The sequence below is a fragment of the Gossypium raimondii genome, chromosome 10, assembly GCF_025698545.1.
Source record: "Gossypium raimondii isolate GPD5lz chromosome 10, ASM2569854v1, whole genome shotgun sequence".
Lineage (NCBI taxonomy): Eukaryota > Viridiplantae > Streptophyta > Magnoliopsida > Malvales > Malvaceae > Gossypium > Gossypium raimondii.
Window position 1 is genome coordinate 877,273 of NC_068574.1, and position 21,995 is coordinate 899,267.

At 32.5% G+C, this 21,995-nt stretch overlaps 3 protein-coding genes across 3 annotated transcripts; 2 read left to right on the forward strand and 1 right to left on the reverse strand.

Annotated features, from left to right (window-relative positions):
• The first annotated feature begins 4,907 nt into the window (after positions 1–4,907).
• LOC105776997 (aspartic proteinase A1) lies at positions 4,908–9,483 on the forward strand. The gene is made up of 14 exons (XM_012600013.2): positions 4,908–5,064; positions 6,091–6,468; positions 6,587–6,647; positions 7,042–7,136; positions 7,208–7,320; positions 7,406–7,574; positions 7,669–7,708; positions 7,833–7,897; positions 8,144–8,257; positions 8,342–8,406; positions 8,508–8,664; positions 8,754–8,873; positions 8,964–9,052; positions 9,146–9,483. Exons 2-14 carry the CDS (start codon positions 6,097–6,099, stop codon positions 9,228–9,230), a joined length of 1,545 nt encoding a protein of 514 aa, XP_012455467.1. The 5' UTR covers positions 4,908–5,064; positions 6,091–6,096; the 3' UTR covers positions 9,231–9,483.
• A 3,080-nt stretch (positions 9,484–12,563) lies between these two features.
• LOC105778141 (mitogen-activated protein kinase kinase kinase 18) lies at positions 12,564–14,101 on the forward strand. The gene has a single exon (XM_012601767.2). It carries the CDS (start codon positions 12,746–12,748, stop codon positions 14,084–14,086), a length of 1,341 nt encoding a protein of 446 aa, XP_012457221.1. The 5' UTR covers positions 12,564–12,745; the 3' UTR covers positions 14,087–14,101.
• A 2,022-nt stretch (positions 14,102–16,123) lies between these two features.
• On the reverse strand, positions 16,124–18,365 carry LOC105777509 (uncharacterized). The gene is made up of 2 exons (XM_012600824.2): positions 17,880–18,365; positions 16,124–16,791 (listed from the first exon to the last, which is right to left on the reverse strand). Exons 1-2 carry the CDS (start codon positions 18,160–18,162, stop codon positions 16,415–16,417), a joined length of 660 nt encoding a protein of 219 aa, XP_012456278.1. The 5' UTR covers positions 18,163–18,365; the 3' UTR covers positions 16,124–16,414.
• Between the last annotated feature and the right edge of the window lie 3,630 nt (positions 18,366–21,995).

A 21,995-nucleotide genomic window follows, 5' to 3' on the forward strand; every position in this document is an offset into this window, starting at 1 on the left:
CTAAAAGCTTTGCTGACATATTGCACTAAACGTCAATCACTTTCATTATCTTGAATTGACTATAAATTAATTAAGCTATTTGCATTATTAATGTATTTCACAAGGATGTTTCCCTTAAAATTGGTATTTACATGGATAATTAAGAAGATAATTAAGTTTTACAAAAAAAAAATATTTGAAATTTTTTTATATCTTAGGGCCCCTCTAGATGTACGGTGCGTTTACTTGCAGTTAGTGTAAAAATAGTGGTAGTAATAACGATACTATAGCATGAGACAAAAAGAAAACTAAACACTCATCTAAATGGGCCATAACCACCGATAGGAAACTATATTATTTAAAGCCAATAAAGTCAGGGTTAATTGCGTTAGATATCTCTGAGTTATGACTTGGATTTTAAATGGTCTCTAAATTTTAAATTGTCCCATTTGAGTCCTCAAAATATTAGTACAGTATCAACCAGGTCAGTCCATCAATATTACAATTAACTTGGGTATTAAATGTCAGTTCAAATACAACGTAGCATATATTTAGAGCATATGTGGGTTATATTACAAAGACGTATATACCTATTGCGTGAACGGTTTGGGATTTTACATGTTAAAAGAAAAAAAAGAAAAGGACCTCTTAAATTTTAATAGCACTGCATGTTTTCTAATATGTTTATATGTTTATAATTTGATCTGTCTATTTTAAAAATGTTTTAAATCATATGAATCGACATGTAACGTCTAAACTAACAATCAGGTTGATGAAAAATTTTAATTGACGTAATATCGATATTTTAAGAATTTAATTAAAATTTTAAAATTAAAGGACCAATTTATAAATTAAACTATAATTATACTAATGGGTTTATCCCAAAAGTTTAGCAAAATACAACCATCCAAAATAAAAGATGTGGTTGAGCTTGAATCACTCATTTTTCCTTCACGTGCATCTTGTTTAGCTTGACTGCCCATCAAATCAACTAGAAAACTACAATGATTTGAATTATGTGTTTTAGGAATCGATACTTCTTTTGTTACACATTTTAGCGGTATCGGGTAAGCGAAGGCGTTGATCTCTCTAAAAATAACAATGTCAACATCATATATAGGTGTTATTAGTATATTAGTCCTTAAACTAAATCCCAATTTATGGATTGGTTCTTAAAGTTATTTTTACTAAGAAAATAATATTTAAACTATCAATTTTGTCTTGTTTTACACACACACAAAAAATACAACTTCTAATAAGAATTTGCAATGGGTCACGTTTTGATAAAAGAACTTTAAGGACCAAAATGGTAATTGAGATATACTTTAGGGCCAATTTAGTAATAAAGTCATATATATATATATATATATATATATATATATATATATAAATATGAATATTTTGATCTTCTTTGATTGGCGACGTGTTGGTTGCCATAAAGACAAAGTTGAAATTTGGAAGAGAGGTTAGCTTGGTCATGGCGGAGAGATAGAAGGGTCAAACAAAAACAACGGCACTAGTGTTTTCGTTAGACAAAATTGACCATGTGAAGAGGGGACCATAGTGCAAGAAATTTCCACCACAATGTACTTAATTGTTGAGGTAACATAAGATGCCTTTCGCATACTGATTCTATGGGATTGGTCTGCCACATTCACCCCTTTTTCTTTTGGGTAAATTACACTTAATATCACTAAACTATTAGTAAATTTATGTTTTGACCACTCAACTTTAAAAAGTTACAAACTGGTCATTAGACAATTCGAAAGTTTTTATTTAATTCGTTGGGCTATTAAAATCATTGTTGTATGACCTTTTCTATTTACACTGCCAGCACCAATTGAAAGCTCTCATTCCCTCTCCTCTACAGTTTAATTTTTTTCATGAAACAACTTTGAACATCACGAATCTATGAATCAAAATTCAAATAACTTTCTTATTCGATTTCTGACACTAATTGTCAGATCGGCTTGGATATAAGGTATGTTCTTCTTTTCGTCGATGAGTACTGATCCACTATACCGATCATCGAATCGTTGCTTGAAGCTCACTAGTCGAACCTTTATTTTTTAAAGAAATTAACCCAATGACTTAAATAAAAAAAACTTTCAAATAGTTTAATGACTTAAATGAAAACTTTCGAATAGCTCAATAACTATTTTATAACTTTTTGAAGTTAAATACTCAAAACATAAACTTGATAATAGTTTAGTGACCTTGAGTGCAATTTACCCTTTTTTTCTCAAAACGTAAACTTTGTGCCTTCTCTTTGAATTTCTTTTCCCCCCAAAAGTATCAGCGGTTCTCCATTGTCAAATGAGTATATGTTTTTCCCCCGACAAAGTAATTCATGTTCACGGCTTTTTGAACCCCATCACCCGTCACCTCTTGTCCATGTAACTTCCCAAAAGTTCTTTTTTTTTCCAGGTATAAACTTAGTGTCTTCATTTGTTTTCACTATCATGATATTATTCAGATAAAACTCTCGTAATAGTTATGATTTCGAAATCTAAATACTGTTCAAATATTTCAATAAAAATCTACTATCATTTCTTCCAACCGCACTTATCAGCACTTTCCCTACCCACATAATTATATTTATTGCATGTATAGCTTTGTACTTTACTAGTGAATCATCTTATAATATATTATCATAATTAAAAATAAAATAAAATGACTTTATTTTTAATGATGGGTCGTTATTCAATTTACTGACGGTACATGAACTTATACACACAAGTGTGTTATGTGATACAACTTATTAACAAATTTGATTATCTGTTAAAAGTTTTAATTGTTTATATTTGCTTTTAAGGGTGCTTAACGAAGTATTAATACGTTGACAATATCAATACTAAAAGTGTTTATGAGTTAGGTTAGGCCTAAACATTATATTAATACACTTTATGTTTGTCAAGCTTAGCCCGACCCTATATATGAGTATAAATTTTTGTTCAAGTCCGCTTATATTTGTAAATAGTAAATCAAAGTCCACGTTAAAACTACTCATATTGTTTTTAATTTAATATTTAATAATTTTATATATTTTTATTTATTAAAATTATTTATATATATTCATCTTAATATATTTTTTAATGCTTACATAATCTTACTATAGATTTAATTTTTGTGTGTTATAAATTACATAATATAAAAAAAATAACATAATAAAAAGTATTGCAAACTTTAAAAAAAATTGGCCGAATCAAGTTCGGGCATTGAATGTTTAAGCTTCAGCTCAACCCATGATTTAAATGGACCTAATTTTTTTACCCCAATCTCATTTTTAAGCCTAATAATTTTACGTAAACCTTTTCAAATTTAAAACTCAATCCGTACATATACATAAATGGAGAAGGAAAAAGAGTTCTTTCGCAATAAATAGTGAATACATCAATTGTCAACTTTACATGGTTGAAAAGCAAATTAAATGAACCTTGACCTTACTTAACAAGGTAAGAAAACCCCAAACCTCCAAGGCTTTGTCTACTTGTCTCGAAAGAAAGAAAAAAAAATCAATTTTAAGCATCTCACTCGAAACAATCTCTTCACCAAATAATTGTCAAAAAAATGCAACATGCCCACCAACCTACCAAACAAAGGCCTAATCATTGGACCAAACTAGCTAATCCCCTTTAGATGTATGAGCATGTAGGTGCTTGTCAATCACATTAAAATTTAAGTGAAATTTATTTTTTAATTGCATTCAAAAACACGTATTGAGAGTTTTTCGAGTAACCTCTCATAAGTTAGATTCATGTATTAACCCCATAACAAGAAATACAATTCACCTATCTCCACCGTCGCGCATGATTACTCTACCATATTAATTCCTTAACTTACACCACTCATCCAAGCTTCCTCCAACTATCCTCAAGCTTTTAGCATCACCTTGTGAACCTCCACCCCCCTCCATTACTCAAAACTTTGCATCAACAGATATAACCAAATAGACATATAGATGTGGTTTAATAAATATTATTTGAAAAATCCCCTAAAAAGGCAACTCGGGAGAATAATTGGGTTAAAAATAAGGGTTAATGTATTTCTTAACCATTAAACTTGACAACTAGGTCTAGTTTAATATTGAAATTTGTTTTATTCATATTAGTCCTATAATTTAGTAGCTTTTCTCAATTTAGCTCATGAATTTGGATTTTGTTAAGGTGTGATGACGTAAAATTCTAGGATTCTACTACATCATCTCCTGACATTGTTTTGCATAAGCTTTTCTCAATTGTGTATATATATTAATTTTTAGGTGATGATTTAAGGATCAAATTAACAAATGTTTTCAATTTCAAAGACTACATGGATAAAAAAATGATTTATATAGTGAAGTGAATTTAATTGTCAAATTTAGGAGACAAAAGTTACGGTAAGACAAAAAAAGCCCAAATGAGGCTAGGCTGTGAAGGTCCAATCTCAAAGCCTTTTGGGTCTCAGGGCTCAAAATCCATAAATCCGAAAACAGGAAAACGCCGACGTTTTAACGACTAACAGTAGTGCGTTAATGTTAACGAATATTATTAGAGTCCAAAAAGTATGGCTTTTACCGCCACGTAGTCGTTTCAGTTTTAACCTATTAATTAAATTCCATTAATTTTAAGCATCACAACCGTTCATTTCTTCATCACCGCCATCAATTCACAAAGATTAAAGGCATAGATATTCAAAAACACCAACACTCAAAAGCATGGAACCATTGCCCTTAGCCTTAAGCTGTTAACTTTTACTCATTATAGTAAAATGGTCCGAGAAACGAGACAAATCGTGTGCCTTGTTATCCCCCCATGTTTATCTTAACCGTTAAAACGACAGCCCTCGATAAAGATCAACGGCTCAGATTAAACAATGGAATCATTAGCTTAAATATCGGGTTTGCTGAGTCGGACCGCACCGGGTCTAGGAACTTAAATATCGGGTTTGCTGAGTCGGACCCCATCGGATCTAGGGATTTGACAGGTAGCTTAATGTTCCTTTCTGTTTCATTCTTGGGATTCTCTATATATTTGTTTGCTCTTTGTTTCAATTTCCTCACGTCACCATACTTTACCTTTCTCTTGTTTGTTTTAGTCTAAAGCGGTGAGCATCGTTCTTTCTTGGTCCTCCATTTTCTTTTTAATTTTTCGTATTTTTTAAAAATATTTTTTGGTGTATTTTATGTTGATATTTTGTTGATCGGTTTTGACCTTGTTAGATGATGCTTTGCTTGTTATCGATGCATGCTTCTTTGTAGTTTAATTTAGCTAGAGACTTTTTTATTTATTTTTTTTCTGTTGTTTGATCATGTTGAATCAAGGCTTGAATGGAGTTTCAGTGACTATAACCTGTAAATGATGACTTGTTTTCACTAGCTAGTTATTTGTTTGACGGTAAATGAGGAATCAAATTGGTTGAGCTGACGTGAGGATTAGGATCTAGTATGGAGTTTGAAGAGATATATTGTTGTTGAACTTTGTTTCTTCTTAGTTGTAACTAGCTATATAGCAGGTTAATTTTTTGTGTTGATCAGTTTAGATCATGTTCGATTATGCTTTTCTTATTACCGATGCATGCTTCTTTGTAGTTTAATTTAGCTAGAGGTTTTTATTTTTATTTATTTCGTTTTCCTTTTAGCTTTAGCTGTTTAACCTGTAAATGAGACTTGTTTTCACTCTTTTTATTTTCTTGTTTACTCCGAATTCGAAATTTGAAATATAGGTTTATTTGCTAACCATCTAGTTGACGGGGTGTGAGGAATCGAATTGGTTGAGCTGACGTGAGGATGAGGATCTAGTATGAATTTTGAAGAAATATATAGTTGTTGAACTTTGTTTCTTCTTAGTGCTAACTAGCTATATAGCAGGTTAAAATTGAAAAGATATATATATATATATTTTAAATTTTTTGTATGCAGGAAACTATATAAGCTGAAAACAATAAAATGTTTAAGATGTTTTGATGTTTTTATAGGATTTTAGGAATTTATAAATTGCCAGGTTCGAAGTTATGGCAGATGGGTGTTGATATTAGCGTTTCTTCATCATGCATAAGTGGATATATGATATATCTAATTCTTTGCCTTTCTGTTTGTTATCTAACAACTGATTGTTCAATGTGGCTATATAGGTTAATATGGGAATGTCTATGAACGTGGTTGTGCTGTCACTGTTCGTCTCGTCTCTTTTGCTTTCTGTCGTGACTGCATCCGATGATGGGCTGGTTAGAATTGGGCTGAAAAAGAAGAAATTTGATCCAAACAACCGACTTGCTTCCCGGCTTGAGTCTGAGGATCGACAGGCTCTCATAGCATCAATGCAAGAAAAGTATGGCCTCCATAATAATCTCGGAGACCATGAGGACACAGATATTGTTGCCTTGAAGAACTACATGGATGCTCAGTACTACGGTGAGATTGGTGTAGGAACTCCACCACAAAAGTTCACTGTGATATTTGACACTGGCAGCTCAAATTTGTGGGTGCCATCATCTAAGTGCTATTTTTCGGTGAGCCCCTGCATTTAAGTTTACCATGAATGTACAGGAAAAAAACTATTTGCCTTGATAGTTGGGGAAGCAGACATGTTTCCGGGCAAAGGATTTATGTTCTTTCATTATGGTGCAGGTTGCATGCTACTTCCATTCCAAGTACAAGGCAAGTGAGTCAAAAACATATAAGAAGAATGGTACGTCTTCTCTTTTTACGGCACTCATAATTGTTTTAGAAACTTGTTCTTCTTGATTTTAAGGGCATACGAACAATATCAAGTTCCTGATTTTATTAATTTGAATGGTGATGTGTGAAATAATTATTTTTCAAAGTAATGATCTCTGATATTCTTTAAGTACATGCACCTAGGTCGATCATAATTGCTGTGTAATGTATGGTTGTTTCTTTGGTTGGTCTATTCCTGGTAGGTTTGGCTTCAGTAAGAAGATGGGTTCCTAGTTCCTACAACTCACGACATTATGCATGTTTTTCTGGCCTAGTATTAATGAAATTGCACTACGTTCTTGCTACAGTTTTCTTGTAGGCTCACTTGATAAATTGAATTATGCTCGTCTGTTCTCCTGGTGCAGGGAAACCTGCATCTATTCAGTATGGCACTGGAGCTATTTCTGGTTTCTTTAGTTATGACAATGTCCAAGTTGGTAACTTGGTTGTGGAAGATCAGGTAAGTGGAGCTAATCTTCTTCTATTTCATCTGCACATGAAAGCTAACCTAGTAATTGTTTTCTTTATCAGGAATTTATTGAGACTACTAAGGAGCCAGGTCTTATATTTTTGGCGGCCAAGTTTGATGGGATTTTAGGACTTGGGTTTAAGGAGATTTCAGTTGGGAAAGCTGTCCCAGTGTGGTATTTTTCCTTTTCAATTTTATTGGCTATTTAAGATTTCTCTTAATGTTATGTGCTTATCTGGGAACACTTGTTTGTTTTACAGGTACAACATGCTCAAACAGGGTCTTATCAAGGAACCAGTATTTTCATTTTGGCTTAACCGCAATGTAGGGGAAGAAGTGGGTGGTGAAATTGTGTTTGGTGGGGTTGATCCGGACCATTACAAAGGAAAACACACATATGTCCCTGTAACACAAAAGGGATATTGGCAGGTTAACCTTTTAAACTTAAATTATTACGTGCAGATGAATGATTTGTACTTAGTTGTCTTTTTCATATTTCTTAATTATCTCTTCTTTTTGACAGTTTGATATGGGTGATGTTCTTATTGGTGACAAGCCAACTGGTATGTTTCTTCCAATGCCAAGTGGGATAAAGGAATACTTGAAGCTCATTAGTTACTTTCTTTCAATCAACAACGTTTCTTGGCATTAAATTTTCTGATTTTTACCTGGGCATATGTTATTCAGGATTTTGTGCTGGCGGCTGTGCGGCAATTGCAGATTCTGGAACTTCTTTGCTTGCAGGTCCAACGGTAAGCCATAATGCTTCATTGTTGGATCTTTTGATCAGTCTCTTGTTTAACAGATTAAAACAAGGTGGTTTCAAGTCATTTTTTCCTGGGCTTCAAATTATTTTTGCAATAGAATAATGGTGTGTAAAGATAAATGTTAAGGACTAGGGGAAGTCTTTCATAGTGCTAATCAAGCTCCTCCTGTTTATTTTACTTGTTAAACTGGTTATTGATATGATTCCCGACCGTTTATTTGTCTTGGTGCAGACTGTGGTAACCATGATAAACCATGCAATTGGAGCCACTGGAGTAGTTAGTCAGGAGTGCAAGGCAGTGGTTCAACAGTACGGGCAAACCATCATCGATCTACTTTTAGCTGAGGTGAATTCTAGTTTTACTCAGAATGTTAATTTTAATATAAAGTTGCAATTAATTTGTATCCATTTGTTGTAAACTTCCCAACAGACACAACCACAGAAAATCTGCTCCCAAATTGGATTGTGCACTTTTGATGGAGCTCATGGCGTTAGGTCAGACCCTGAAGTTCTTTATCTGTTCATTGTGCTTTAATACCGTATTGCTACCTTGTTTAAGCGGTAAACTAATGGTGTGCTCAAATGTGTTTGTATAGCATGGGCATTGAGAGTGTGGTGGAAGAGGGCAACGGCAAATCATCTGGAGTTCAATTCAATGCTATGTGCCCTGCTTGTGAGATGGCTGTTGTTTGGATGCAGAACCAATTAAAGCAGAATCAAACTCTAGACGTCATATTGAACTACGTCAATCAGGTAACATAATAGACGCGGTGCTTGTTGAATAATTCGTGATTGCATTCCTTCCAATGTCTGATTCTTTCTTCAATTTGATACTTATGCAGCTATGTGACCGTATGCCGAGTCCGATGGGAGAATCTGCTGTTGAATGTGGAAGTCTATCGTCCATGCCAACTGTTTCCTTCACTATCGGTGACAAAGTTTTCGACCTTTCCCCTGAAGAGGTAAAACCGGTCCTCATTTTGTGTTTGTACTATATCAATAGTTGAAAACTTGTCCTACTGATGTTAATTATATCTCTATTGGTGCAATAGTATATTCTCAAGGTGGGTGAAGGTCCTCAAGCTCAGTGCATCAGTGGCTTTACTGCTTTGGATGTTCCTCCTCCTCGTGGACCCCTCTGGTAATTTTTCTAATGGTCAAATTATGATTTTGTTCGACTTAATTCGATCCTCCTTAACATTAGTCCAAATTGTTCATGTTTTATTTGATGCAGGATTTTGGGAGATGTTTTCATGGGCCGCTACCACACCGTGTTCGATTTCGGTAAAGAGAGAGTTGGCTTTGCCGAGGCGGCATAAAAATACCTTACCATGGAATGGGGCAACTGAGTTTTCTTCAACTGTCCACCCATTACTGTGTTAGGTATAACTTTATATAAAGATGGTTGGAGACATGGAGTCACTGGCTCTCTCAGCCTCCATTACGTAAAGATAGTGTTGTGTTGCTTGTAAATATTTCCGTCGCTGCTCTGTGATGTTTAACCATGGCTGAAATTTGGATTTGCTGCTTTGTTTTGTAATCAGTGGTCAAAGATACTTATCAGTTTCCATACCTATTTCTTCCTCATTATTGCCTTTTAATTAATCAGCTTATAGTGCTTAGAACAATCTTCAAGGTAAGGGCAGAGGAAGCAAACTTCATGCGTCTGGTTATATTTTTGGTGGGTTAATTAATACATATTTTAGAATTTCTAAAGTAGTTTGAGGTTTGGATCTATTTTAGGTTTGGTCATGTTTTAGATTCGAATCGTTATCCTATTTAGGATTAATTTATTCGAATTATATTAGATTCAACTTATTTTCAAGTTATTTTAGACCCGAGTTTCAAATTCGGGTTTAGGTCATTATAGACGTATGTTATTTTAGGTTTGTTTGGGTAAATTATATTGAAGGATATTAAATTATGAGTAAATTTTTATTTTAATTATTTAACTTTATTGACACTTATTAATATAAGTTTTATTTTAATTATTTAATTTTGAAAAATTATGATATTACTGAATTATTTGAAAATTTTTCGTTTAACTCATTAAATTATTATTATTATTTTTTAAGTTTCCGTTTAAGTCTTGGGTTGGGTTGTTAAATTCTTATAATGAGCTGCAAGTACTGTACAGTTGATTATCTATTAAGGAGTAAACTATGCTTTAGATGTAACATAACTTGACTACAGATTTGACGGTTTAAGATTGCTTTATTAAAAAATTAAATTTCATTTTAAAAAAGTTAAATGTAGAATAAGTGTAGGATGGAGAATTTTGAATGATGCACAGTAATGAGTTTAACAACTTAGTGATTAATAAAAGTTTTTGGTAAATTATTTTATTTTATTTTAAACGACGAAAACGTAAGTATGTTAGTGATTTTGAGTTGATATTACTTTTAGTTAAAGATTTTTCTTTTGCCTTTTAGAAAGAACATTGTAATTATGTAGTTTCTCCTAGGAAATCTACGTGTTTGTTCATAAGCTTTTCCCTCAAGATATATGCCTACGTGTTTGTTCATAAGCTTTATATCTACATGTTTGATTATAAAAATCATAGAATGGCATCTCAAGCCAAAATATTAAAAAGAATTCTTACTTTTGGATTGTAGTTACAATGCTTATACTTTAAGCATACACACCTTATATGAGTTTCTTCTGGACTAAGATATTAACACTTAACGAGCAAGTATGTTGAAATATCATTTGGCACATTCAATAAAAGTGTGCCAATAAAATAATAATGCTTCGGATGTAGACAAAACCGAAAGGAAAAGAAAGGCGACAACGATGCAGAAAACAACACCCTAGCTGGGAATTTCACTTGAAAAGGACTTCATTTGAGGTGCCAACGAAGGCACCCACGCTAGTGGATTTTATGACAAAAAAAGAGTCAATAAGTTAGATCCATTTTATCTGAATTCAAGATTGACAAATTTATGGAGTCTGATATAGTCCCATTCTAAAACAATCTGCTTTTGAAAGCATAATTAACTTGTTCCAAATAAACTCAATTCAAAAGTTACTTATTCAGAAAATAACTTAAAATACACTTGAAATTTCTAAATTTTGTTAGTAAATTTGATATGATATTTCAAACTTGAAATGAGTTAAACCCAGAATCGACCTGATTTAGATAAACTTGATTTGAAATTAACCCAACTAACCCCAGTTCACACGTGTATAACTCCAAAGCAATTAAAATTTAAAGATGGTAACCCACTACCCAACCAAACCAATAAAATTTGGATTATGAATGAAGAAGAGTGGGTTGGAGAATATGAGTTGGGATAGCTTTATTAGGTCACTGCCCTGTCTTCTCTCAACTAAATTCCAACCCCACCAATCCTTTTGCCTTTTTTCACAATAAAGCCTTCACCTTTTTTGGCATTGGGGTTCTCTTGTAAAACTTCACCCACAATCCGAAAGATACAAAACCAACTAACCCAGCGCATCTAATAATTTAGCTACCATGGGTGCAGACTGCAGAGTGCCATGTCATTAGGTTGTTAGGTGTTGGGTACTAGCATTTAGTGAACTACCCAATTGCTTGAGTATATGAACATTGTTCAAACATTTAACCATTTCTAAAATGGATTATTATCTTTGGGATGAAATTTTTTAAGGTTAAAATTAAGGAGAGCAGCTAAGTTCCTTGCCAATCCGAACATCGCCTCTGTTTTCATAATTTTTGACTTATTTAAAATGACTAGTAAGGCTTTTGGTAGTATTGACAAAAAAGTATTCAAGTTTAAGTCTAGGTTTTGTTAAGATATATCTAATTTAAAGATGTACTTTGTATCAAATTGATTCTAGTTCTAATTCATCAATCATGTATTAATTATGATCCATACTTTACTTTTAAATTTCTTGCAAAAATAAAAAAATATCTTGATTCATGAACCATTGATAAGGAAGCGTTTACTTTCTCTTAAAGTAGTCTACATATTTTTATCATTTTAATTAAGCATCTAAGTAAACCACTTTATATAGTCCACCACTGTAGTACGGATTAGATTAGATAAAATACAAGTAATGGGTTATTTGCATTAGGCATTTTCGAACTATGATTCATATTTTAAATTGATCCTAAATTTTATAGTATTCAAATTGAGTACTTAATGGATTATTATCGTATCGCTTAGGTCATTCTATGAGCTTAACCATTAGCTTAAATATTAAATGACTTAAATCATATTAAAACCACGTGACTCAAATTGTAAACATATATATACTTCTTAAATCTGACAAGTCAAAAAACATCAAATTTTAATTGTCCATGCAATCTTTGTGTTATTAATATGTTGCGTTTAAATTGACAATTAAGTCAATATAAGAACGTGATTGGTACAGTATTAAGATTTTAAGAGCTTAATTGGAACATTTTTCAAATTTAGGACTACTCTTAAATTTGAACTATTAGTGAAATTAACCCTAAAATAAGGTAACTACCACAAGCAAGGGCCAACATCTTGAGGTGGCCATTGTATTTGCACCAAAGACCAACTTTTAAATACAGGCCAATCTGCCAACTCATTTACCACGTGCCACCATATGAATCTTTGCCTAACTGGCTATAAGCTAAGCATTGTGAGCAAATCCGCCGTCCAGTCGGCCAAAGCTTCTACTTTTGCCACGTGGATCGCTGTCGGTACAACATGAAGAGAAACCTGGCCGCCCATTGGCCATAGGAAAAAAGACCTTTCTCTCTTATTGCAATTAAAGCTAAAACCTTTACCTAACTAAACCCACAAAGATTTTGCATATAAATACTCACACCATTCAACTCACAAAGATTCAAGACTTCTTTTTTTTTTTTTTTTAATATAAAATGGACTGGACACGTGGCGGAACAATTGGACGTGGCTCCACCTCCGTCGTCTCCGTCGCTACTGATAACTACTCGGGTGATGTATTTGCCGTTAAGTCCTCTGAGCTTTACCGAGCTGAATCTCTTAAAAGGGAACAGAGGATTCTGTCTACATTAAGCTGTCCCCATGTCGTAGCTTATAAAGGGAGCGATGTTTCATCGGAAAATGGTAAGGTTTTGTATAATCTTTTGATGGAATACGCGCCGAAGGGCACCGTCTTGGATGCGATTGAAAAGCACGGTGGTGGCCTGGACGAGGCGACGGTCCGATCGTACACTCGCGGGATTTTATTGGGTCTCCGGTTTCTTCACGGTAATGGGATTGTGCATTGTGATATCAAGGGCCGGAATATTTTGGTCACCGACGATGATGGGGTGAAAATCGCCGACTTGGGTTGTGCTAAGCGAGTTAATGGAGTGTCGTCGTCAGTTTCCGGTACGCCTCTTTACATGGCACCGGAGGTGGCGCGTGGGGAACAACAAGGGTTCCCAGCTGACATATGGGCGCTTGGGTGTACGGTTATCGAGATGGCCACCGGAAAAGCCCCATGGCCTGACGTCGATGACCCATTATCGGCCTTATACCGAATCGGATTCTCATCTGATGTGCCTGAAATACCCAATAATATTTCGAAGCAAGCAAAGGATTTCTTAACCAAGTGTTTAAAAAGAAACCCTTTTGAAAGATGGTCTGTAATTCAACTTCTAGCTCATGAGTTCGTGAATGAATCGAAATTTGCAGCAAATGGAAGAGATGGGTCTCAATCTGAGACACCCACCAGCGTATTGAATCGACAATTATGGGATTCAATGGAAGAAATTGATACAAATCAGATTCTTTCTAAGAAACCATGTTCCCCCACCAAGTGTTTGATGAAAAGGATTCAGCTATTGGTTGAAGACGATCTGGTTTTCTCTTTGAGAATGCCTAATTGGGATTGTGATGAAAATTGGGTAACTGTTAGAAGTAATGGTAGTTTAGAAGAAGAAGCGTGGGTTAGCAGTAATAATATGGATGAACCTCACATGAATGACGATTATGGCTTAGGCTTAGAGATTAGTGGGCCAAAAACTTGTAATAATTTTGAGAGTGGGTGTAAAACAAGTTCATTCAAGGCATGCGAATATGTGACTTTTATCTTATGTACGAAATTGAATTACTGTAATGATAGATATACTTTCAATGGAATTTTACCAGTTGTAGTTATTGGGATTCTAAGTTCATATTTATTGACTCATAAGTCCTTCAAAGTTCTGTCACATCCAAAATACAACTTTATGGATCCAAACCCACATCCTTAAACATGAAAAGATACCAACCGGTTATTGGTATTCTCATTACGTAGAGTGCGTTCATTTGTGTGTGGTTGATGACGCGGTTAAGAATGATGAGATTTATGAATATCCGAAGATGGAACTTTTAACTTGTGAGTAGAGTTAAGTTGATATTGATCTTAATGCTTAGTAGTTGGCGATTAATTTTGATATTGAGTAAACTGATCCCCTCTAAAAAATGAGATAGTATCAATTTCTAAAATAAGTAACTAGAGACAACTAATCACGATATTTATTTTTCCGCTACTTTATCCTACTTTTGATTGGTATAAGAATAGATTTAACCTTCAACATTTACAAATTCTTTCATTTTGGTCTTGATCTAATATTAAGAAATTTAGAATCAGGAACAAATTGACAGAATGTATAAATATATGGTTTAATTTGTATAGTTTTTAAAAATTAGGACAGAATTAATAAAATATGTAAACAACGAGGACAATTATATTAATCAAAAGTAAAATAAATTGACAAAGGAAATGGATACTACTAGACCTGTCCATGGGTTGGGCCGGGTCGGGCCTGGAAAAAAATTTCGGCCCGACTCTTAGGCCTGGGCCCGACCCGGCCCAAAATATGGGCCTAAAATTTTGCCCAGGCTCGGCCCGATTTTTAATAAACACAAAAAATATTTTAAAAATAAAAATAAAAATATTTTTAAAGTATTTTAAAATTAAAAAATAAGAATAAAAAAATATTTATTATATTCGGGCCGGGCCGGGCTCGGGCCAAAAAAGTTGAGCCTGAGCCCGGCTCATTTTTTAAACGGACCTCATTTTTTTGCCCAAACCCATATTTCGGGCCTATATTTTTACCCGAACCCTCCCATATTTCGGGCGGGCCGTCAGGCCTGGCCGAGCCGCTCGGCCCATGGACAGGTCTAGATACTACGATGAATTAAAGTGATAATCAATATCCAAATTGAAGAGTTGAGAGTAACATTAATCTTTGACAGTTTGAAACATTTAATTTGCATATTCGAAGTTGGAACCGATGAGCAGCATCTTTAAAGATGGTAGGAAAGAAGGTTTGAAACATTTATGGTTGTGATTGCTATTTACAGGCTTGCAGGCTGTCTCATTTCAAGTAATTTATGTGTAGAAACCGTGTTAAGGCTCTGTTTTTATTACAAGTCTTGTGGAATGTAGCCTTGGTAAATTGTAGGTTTAATTATTGCCTGCCAACTCTGAGAGGTTGATAGCTGGAACAAATTTATCCATTTGGACCATTTCTGAGTTTTTCCGACTTTTAAATCATAATTTAGTGTTTGAATTTGGTTACAAAAATGTTTCCATGAATTTTTTTTAAGTTAATTTTTTAACTTAATAATTATTTTCAAATTGAGATTTAAAGATTAATTTGGATAAAAAAATTTCAAGTCTTAAAAATAATTGTCAAGTTCAGAGTTTAACTTAGATTAAAAAAATTCAAGTTTAAACCCTAAAATGTGATTTAATCTTTTTTTTTCTAATAATTCAATTATTCAAGGGCTAAATCATTGTTTAGAGCCCGAACTTGGCAACCATTCTCATATCGAAGCCTGAATTTTTTTTATTCAAGTTAAGCTCTAAACTTGGTAATTGTTCTCATATTGGAACATGAGCTAGACAATTAATCTTAAATTGAAGCTTGAAACTTTTTTTTGTCCAAATTAATCCCTAAACTTGTCAATTATTATCATATTAAGACCTGAACTTTAAGGTTTTCCAAGGAAATATTAGAATTAAATTGGACAAAAAAATCCAAACTCTAATGTTGAAACAATTACTAAATTTAAAGATTAACTTAGATAACAAAATTCATGGCCTAAAAATCATATCTGCTCTTTTTAACATAATACTTAAGAATACTCATAGCCCCTCTCCACCTCCATAAATAAGAAGATAATGTATTTCAACGCGTTCAAACCCACATCATTAATTTAATGATGAAATGATATTTTGGATATTTTAATTTTCACTTATTAAACGAAACCCAAAACCTCAAAACTAATGTTTATCAATATGTCAAGTAAAAAAACTCATCCATTCAACATTTTAATTCCTACTTAAATCATACACATCAACCCAAAAAAATACACAAAGAGAGGCTTAATTTCTCTAACGTTTTTTTTTTCTCTTTCTCTTTGTATTTTTTTTTTCTGTCCACACTTAAAAAACTTCAAAACTCATACATGAATCATATAAACTAAACTGCTGCAACCCACAAATCCATTGCATAACTATATTAAAAATGATATTGAAACGATAATGAAACTTAAGAAAAAAGAAAATTTACCATAGGTCCTCATTTTCCTCAAGTATTCTTCTTATTCCCCGAACGCGACGGGCTCTGTTCCAAAGATTCCAATTGGTTCCGAAGGTTTTGGTTCTCCTCGAGTAACCGATCATACTCGAGAAGAAAACCTTCGGACTGTTTCCTTAAAGCAACTGCATTAGCTTCTGCAGCATCCATTTCTTTTGTCTTTGTTTCGAGATCGGATTCTAGCTGCTTCAATTTTGCCTGCAGGGTAGTTACTTCTCCCTCCAAGGCCTTAACTTTGTCGGAGCCGCTCGACTTTCCATCCTCAGGACCCTGTTTCTTGATAGCTTCCATGCTCTTCCTTCGAATCCGAAGTTCTCGGATATAATGGTGCAATCTGTCTATCATCAGTGCTAGGAATAGTACTCCCCCTGCAATAAGGTATCCAACAATGAAAATAGAAGTTAATGGTGCAGTAGGAACCAACATACTTGCCAACACTTAAAATCACAATTACAACGTCCCTAATCGCCAAAAAATATATACACAACATCCCTGAACTCTCACTCATATTCTAAACTAGACCCTAAACTTTAAAATATTCTAATTGAATCTCAAAGTATTAGTATCAGTATCATATTAATCAGATCCTTCCATCAATCTAGCCACCTATACCATAAACAACTTGAATTTGAGGTGTTGAAAAAAACAATATTAATAAGATTTAAGAGGGTTCTTTCTTCTTCTTCTTTAATTATATAAAATTTTAAAGAATGACCGTGGTACAATGTTAGAGTGTCACATATAGTGTTTTAATAACTGAACTAGTGGTTAAGCCAATTAGACCACTAGTTTCTGATTCAAGCGGTTTGATCGATTCAACTACTAGACCAATAATAATTAATCAATCAATTAATTTTTTATTAAAAAAATTAAACCGGTTCAACATATTCAACTATTGTTTTTTACTCAGTTTTCAATTTTTACTGGTTTCGAGCCGTTTCCGGTTCAATCGGTTCAACCCATTTATTTGGACCAATATACTGATTGGTTTGTTGTCCAACCGGTGTAGCTACCTATTAATCCAATCATGTTCTAATAACACTAGTAATATCAACTAATCTTGACAAACTCCAAATTCAGAGATTAAAATAAATCTAATTATCAAATTTTGATATTAAAATAAAAAAAATTATTAGTATTATAGTGGACAATTCAAACCCAAAAATTATAGATTCCCTAATAATAATCTATTAAATTCTCTTGTGAGATTAATTTACTGTCACCCATTAATCAAAAATCTAACTCAGTAGCAGAATTATTAAAACTCATTTTAATTCTTTTAAATATAATTATCGCATAATTTTTTTCACTCTGCCGTAATCTACCACTAATAATAGATTCTACATGAATTTAGATTCTAAAATTAATTTCCCACACAAAAGTGAAAAAAGAAATCCAGCAATGAAAAAAAAAAGCAGCTTAGATTCGAAAATTTTGAAGAAAAGGACTAATTTACCCATTAGAGTAGCTTCGAGAAGGTGCTTGACCATGAGGATCTGTTCAGTCGGATTAGCCGATCCATCATCGATCCACCGCTTCTGGATCGTCATCATGCTGTAAACGCTCGATATCATCACTACCGCTATCGTTGCCGCCACGGTCTTCACCATCAACGGTCCCCGTCCACGTTTCACCCGATCCAAAACCATTAGAGTCAGCTTCCTTAGCGGTGTTTTGAATGATAATACCATGATCACCGCCATCTCGGAGAATATCACCATGAACAATAACTGAAACATCTTTAAAACTCCCTTTTTTTTACGAATCCAGAGAAAAAGGGTCAAAATTAAAGGAAAAAAAGGGTCAAATTCTTTGCTTTTTTGCTTAATTGAATGGTTTGAAAGTTAAATATTGTGAATTTGTAAGGAACCAGTGTGAGCTTGAGAGCTTAAAGAAGAAGAAGAAGCAAGCAATGAAATGAAAAGGAGATGAATCTTTGGTCGTAACGTCGAGTTTGATCTTTAAGTATTTTAGTTAATTTTCTAAAAAGTCCCTCAATTTTTAGTTTATTTGATTTCTTTCTTTATTTTTTTTCTCTTGGTAAAAAGACCTCTTTAGTCCCTGTTCATTTCGATATTAAGCAAATCAGTCTATGTCGAAAAAGTTAGAGCAATTTAATTATTGTTAATTTGGAAAGCGAGCAACTAAGACAATTAATCGTAAATTTAATCTTTTTCGTAAAATATAAATATTTTTATTGGTATAATAATAAATTTTACCCTTAAAATTTACACATTTTGTCAATTTTGTCCCGATTTAACAAATTTAGCTTGTAACATTTACACATTTGGTCAATTTTAGTCTGATTTAACAAATTTAACACTCAATATTTATACATATCATGTCAACATTTACATGAAATATATAAAATTGATGGCTAAATTTGTTATTATAGTAATCAACATTATGTACAATTGATAGAAAATAGTAGATTAACGCCATTGATTGTTCACTTTCAGAATCGACAATGACTAAATTGTTTCAATTTTTTAACAGAATCAATTTGCTTAATATCAAAATTAAGAGGAACCGAAAGATGAGTTTTATCTTTTTTTAAATAAAAAAATTAAAGACCTTTTACTTTAGGATTAACTACCTCGAACATTTTAAATTTATCGATAAATTTTAAATTTGTTTAATTGATTCTTTAGATTATTATTTTATTAATCAGATCTTTCTGTCACTCTAATAATCAAATTGGTTACTAAATGTCAATTAAAATTTAAACTAGTAGTTAAAATTTGATTTATGTTTTTAAATATACTTGAGTTGACATTTAATGCATTAACTAGCAATTAGGTCGACCGAAGAATCAGATTGATATGATAATACTTTAATGACAAAATTAAAATGTATTGAAATTTCGAGATTAATTTAAGTCCAAATCATAACTTGAGGATCTTTCATGGAATTAACCCTTTTCTTTTATTTTATATATATATATATATATATATATATATATATATATATATATATATAAAAACTTTATGAGCTTTTTAGCTTTCTTCTCTCTTTATTTGTTTCAATTTAAAATAAAAAGAAAAAGTAACTGAATAAAGGTTAACAGGCACAGCAAGGCTTGAAGGCTAAGCAAATCTAACATGTCCTCATTCCTCACTAATTATGAGCTTCATTAAGGAATTATTATTATTATTATTACTACTTCCAAGTTAGAAACTCATAAATTTAATGTTTTTTTAAATTACTTTTAATACAAATTTAAATGAAAATAACATATTAATCTTAATAAGTGGATTCTAACTTTTACAAGTTTCAAACGATTTACTTAGAAACCGATTTAATCACTTTATCTAAACTAATATACCATCCAACCGATCCGGTTCTAATAACATTGTTGGTTAGTGGAATACCTATTAATATATTTTATATTTATTTGAGTTCTCTATCTAGCTAAATATAGGTAAAACTATCATGGAAGTCATTATACTAGAAGTCAATTTACATATTATCTCATCTACTTGAAAAATGAGTAAATTAGCCATTCTATGTTAGATCCAAGAGTAAGATGATTCTTCTGTTAAAAATTCTATCTATTTTTACTATTTTAAACTTAGTCTCTGCATTAATATAAGTTACACATGGCACGTCATGTGTAACTGTTTGATTGTTCTATCAGTCATATTAGTTTTAAACAGAAAAAATAATTAAAATTCTTAATAAAAAATTAATTTATTTTGTATTCAGAACTAACCCGTTTATTTTTTAAATAAAAATCTTACTTTTATTCTAAAATATGAAATTGGCAACATTGACTACTCAAATTGTCGGCAAGGCATACACCTTTGGTCTTAATTAATTCCACAATCTAGACGTGGTCCGCGGTTGGACATTGACTACATGTACACATGGATGAAAAAGCAAGCCTTAAGCTGTTAATTTATTTGGTCAAAGTAGTCAGCCAATAATACGACCCATCGTTTGACCTTCGAAGATAGAATGCTATATCAGCGGCCACCATTTAAATTCCGCGTGTGTGAATGGATTGTTCCAACTTCCAAGCAAGTCCCAACAGTCGGCACATGGCTGCCTCCAAAAACGCTTAAATCCCCACTTTTTCCAATTATTTATCATTATTTATAAATAAATAACAAATAAAAAATAGCTTTTATTTAAAAAATATTAGATCTTACTAAAAAAATATAATTACAAATTAACCTTATAAACTCGAACTTGATTTTTGCAGTCTAAAGTACAGTTCTTTTTTCTTTTTAATAGACAATAAAAACTTCACCGAAAACTAAAAATTTCACCAAAAATAAATTTTTGGCCGAAGATGGGGTATATATAGTGGGTGATGCCACCTGACAGCGTCACGGGACTGCCGGTGTTGCCTGACACGTCGGTAGCACCACTAATAGATTAAAATTTTTTTCTTGGTTTTCTTTTTTTTTTTTAATTGTATTGGTGCGCTTGACACATCGACAACACCCATTAAAAAATATTTTTTAAATTTATTAGTGATGGCACCAGACACGCTGGCGACACTTATTAAAAAATATTTTTTTGTCTTAGTGGTAGCTCTAATTTAAAAAAAAACACATGATTGAGCCATGATTGCCTGAAAAGGGAAGGTGGTGCCACCGATGTGTCAAGCAGTATCAGCGGGTACTATTAAAAAAAACCAATTTTTGTAAGTAATTTGTCCTCCAACCCATTTTTGTAATTAATTAATATATTTATATTATTTATATAAAAAAAGTCGACTTATTTTAATAAAATGAGTTTTGTTTTATGTTTTGAACATTATTTCATAAATTTTCAAAATCAATTAAAATATTAAGCAAATAAAAAAATCAATGGCTTAAATAATATTATGTTTGAAAAATATTTTGATATAGTGTTTTGAAATTATTTTCACAGTTTTAAATATAAAATAATTATTTTACATCATAAAATTAAAATTAATTATAAATCAAACAAAAATAGAATCCAATTCAATTTGAAAACTATAATTTTTAGTCCAAACATTTTGATTCGAATAAGTTTTGGTTTCTCAATTTTTCTTGATCATTAGATATTGTTGATTCAAATCAAATCTCTTGAGTTCAATGGAAACTATTATATTTTGACTAAATTGGGAATCGAGCAAAATTAGATCTTTAAATAGGGGAAAACTTTAAGATATTGTTTTCTCTATTTACAAGGTATGAACTAGCGACTTTACTTAAAGGAAATCAAACTCGTTACCATTCGATCCAACAAATAAGAAGATAAAGTTAATAGCACGAATTATATATCTCAATTTCTTAGAAATTTCAAATATTTTCAGCCAACAACCCAAATTTCTTATTAAATGAAAAAAAAATCAATAAATAAACATAAAAAGGGGGGATTCATAGAATATAGGATAAACGTGCCCTTGGAGAAGCTGACAGGCTTGCAAATGCAAGGGTCAACAACGCAAAGCATATGTTTAAACGAGAAACATTCACAAACGGGAAAAATTCGATCCAATAGGGAAGTAACTCATCGGAATTGGTGGGCTTTTCTTAGCTTTGCTTTCCTTCAATTTAGCATTACTAGCAGTGTTAGCTTTGGTCGACGACGGTGA

Coding starts and splice junctions, on each gene's coding strand:
- LOC105776997 (XM_012600013.2), top strand. CDS start 6,097: ATGGGAATGTCTATGAACGTGGTTGTGCTGTCACTGTTCGTCTCGTCT. Junction 7,575..7,668: donor CACAAAAGGGATATTGGCAG/GTTAACCTTTTA, acceptor TCTTTTTGACAG/TTTGATATGGGTGATGTTCT. Junction 9,053..9,145: donor CCTCCTCGTGGACCCCTCTG/GTAATTTTTCTA, acceptor TATTTGATGCAG/GATTTTGGGAGATGTTTTCA.
- LOC105777509 (XM_012600824.2), bottom strand. CDS start 18,162: ATGTTTCAGTTATTGTTCATGGTGATATTCTCCGAGATGGCGGTGATC. Junction 16,792..17,879: donor TCTCGAAGCTACTCTAATGG/GTAAATTAGTCC, acceptor ACCTTATTGCAG/GGGGAGTACTATTCCTAGCA.
- LOC105778141 (XM_012601767.2), top strand. CDS start 12,746: ATGGACTGGACACGTGGCGGAACAATTGGACGTGGCTCCACCTCCGTC.